Source organism: Otolemur garnettii, unplaced genomic scaffold (assembly GCF_000181295.1).
Source record: "Otolemur garnettii isolate 467f Iridium unplaced genomic scaffold, OtoGar3 scaffold00372, whole genome shotgun sequence".
Classification (NCBI taxonomy): domain Eukaryota; kingdom Metazoa; phylum Chordata; class Mammalia; order Primates; family Galagidae; genus Otolemur; species Otolemur garnettii.
Window position 1 is genome coordinate 120,807 of NW_003852767.1, and position 2,281 is coordinate 123,087.

Below are 2,281 nucleotides of genomic sequence, written 5' to 3' on the forward strand. Positions count from 1 at the left end.
GCACACCCCACTGATAGAATCAGATTACTCACTCACCCAGGTAAAACTAACCTGCCCCAGAAGGATCGGGTGTGTGTCCCTCCTAGGAACTAGTGGATGGACCAATCTCAGCCTCTTTGACTCTTAAATCCCCGTCTGCCTTAGCTCTTGTGTGAAATTCCTATTCTGGTTTCATCTCACCTGCATCTAGGTGGAAATAAAAAGACCACATGCCCTACACAGAACGGGAATTACATTTTCCTTTCCTTTTGCACCTTGGAATAATCTTTCATCTTTGGGTTTGGAACCTGTCACCCACTATGCCCGGCTATTATTGTTTATTAATTTTTTTGTAGGGATGGGGGTATCCGCTATGGGAGACCAATCCCCAGACTGGTCTCAAACTCCTGACCTCAAGTAATTCTCGTGCCTTGGCTTCTCAAAGTGCTAAGAGGCCCAAGGTAACCTACCTGGCCCCAAATTTGAAATTTTGGAATGTTTATCATTGTGGTTTTGAATTTTGATTTTTTTTTTTTTTGAGATAGTCTCACTTTGTCACCCTTGTTAGAGTGCTGTGGTGTCACAGCTCACAACAACCTCCAACTCTTGGGTTCAAGTGATTCCCTTGCCTTAGCCTCTCGAGTATTTTGGGACTACAGGCGTCCGCCATAACGCCTGGCTACTTATAAGAGACGAGGTCTTGCTCCAGCTCGGGCTGGTCTCCAACATGTGAGCTCAGGGAATCTACCCGCCTCGGCCTCCCAGAGTGCTAGGATTACAGGCATGAGCTACCGCACCCGGCCTGAATCTTACAGTATTATCCATATGGACATAACGTTATATATGAGGATAAATATGAACACCCTCCGAAAGTGTCCTGTCTTTCTAGGAAGAAATCCTGGTTGTTCCTTTAAACGTGAGAGACGCCATCACCTGTCGCTCAGGGGATTTGGGGGCGGGCTTGAAGCCTTACCCAATCAGGAGCTGAAATCTGTTCAATAGGCTTGCAGAGGAAGCGGAAGGGGTGGTGTCTATCCTCTGCCACCACCCTTTTCTTTGGCGTCAACCTGCCGGATCGGTCCGTGCTAACTATTGCTTCTTGGCTTTGGAGGGTCCCGGTGTCTCTCCCCCAGCCTCTGTGCCTGAATCGCAGTTCTGGAAGGGGGATGCCGGGACTACGTGGAAGCCAGAAAGTGGTGAGTGTGTGGGGCTGGTTACCGTCGGGGAGTGGGAACCGGCGGGAACTGGCTGTGATGGGTCCAGGCAACTACGAAAACTCCGCGTCTGGAAATTCTGCTGGGGTCTGTCCCGCTTCGGGCCACAGGGTGCGGGCTCGAAGCGCAGCCGGGACCCTGATGAACTGCCCTGTCCCTGAGTGACTCCCACAGCCAGAGCCCTCTCTGGGCCGCTTGAGCCCGCGGCCTCAGGTCTTCCCAGTAACGTTCTGTAAAGACGTGGGGACTATGAGGCGAGAATCCCAACTCAGTGGCAGGGGCGGTGGGGTTGCTAAGTCTCTTTTCTCCTGTTACATTTAAACTAAGGCACCATTAAAACATTAAATAGTTTATTAGAACAAACAGTCATTTATGGGTCAGGAAGTCCCCAGCCATGGACATGGTTTGTGTTTGGGAATCTACAGGAGAGGACTGAAGGAAGGGCTTTTAAAAGATGCACGAAGGGGGCAGTGCCTGTGTCTCGGTGGGTCGAGCGCCGGCCCCATATGCCGAGGGTGGCAGGTTCAAGCCTGGCCGCGGCCAAACTGCAACAAAAAATAGGCGGGCGTTGTGGCGGGCGCCTGTGGTCCCAGCTACTCGGGAGGCTGAGGCAAGAGAATCGCTTGAGCCCAAGAGCTGGAGGTTGCTGTGAGCTGTGTGACGCCATAGCACTCTACCCAGGGCGATAAAGTGAGATTCTTGTCTCTACCCCCCAAAAAAAAAAAAAAAAGATGCACGAAGAAGCAAACCAAATTCAGTATTTGATTTGTTGTAGGTTTGTTGTCACCTTTTTTGGACTATGATAGTGGTGTCAACAGAAATGGAGCCATACTCTGTAAGATAATTTAAAGAGATTTATTCTGAGCTAAATTTGGGAAATTTACCTGGAGACACACACAAGAACCCGTTGCAAGTGGACCCAGTGGTGGCAGGATTATAGTTTGGTTTTAATACATTTCAGGGAGACAGGAATTATAGGTAAAGTGATAAATTAATATGTGGAAGACATACATTGGTTTTGTCCCAAAAGGTGGGATATTCCAAAGTGAGGGTTTACAGGTTATAGATGGGTTTAAAGATTTTTTTTT

At 49.0% G+C, this 2,281-nt stretch overlaps 1 protein-coding gene across 1 annotated transcript in view; it reads left to right on the forward strand.

Moving 5' to 3' along the window:
• Positions 1-1,050: 1,050 nt before the first annotated feature.
• LOC111722786 (zinc finger protein 664-like) overlaps positions 1,051-2,281 on the forward strand; it is a 33,599-nt gene continuing 32,368 nt past the window's right edge. Inside the window, exon 1 of the mRNA XM_023509119.1 lies at positions 1,051-1,175. Coding sequence (XP_023364887.1) covers positions 1,146-1,175 — 30 coding nt within the window. The 5' untranslated portion in view covers positions 1,051-1,145. The remainder of the gene's footprint in view (positions 1,176-2,281) is intronic.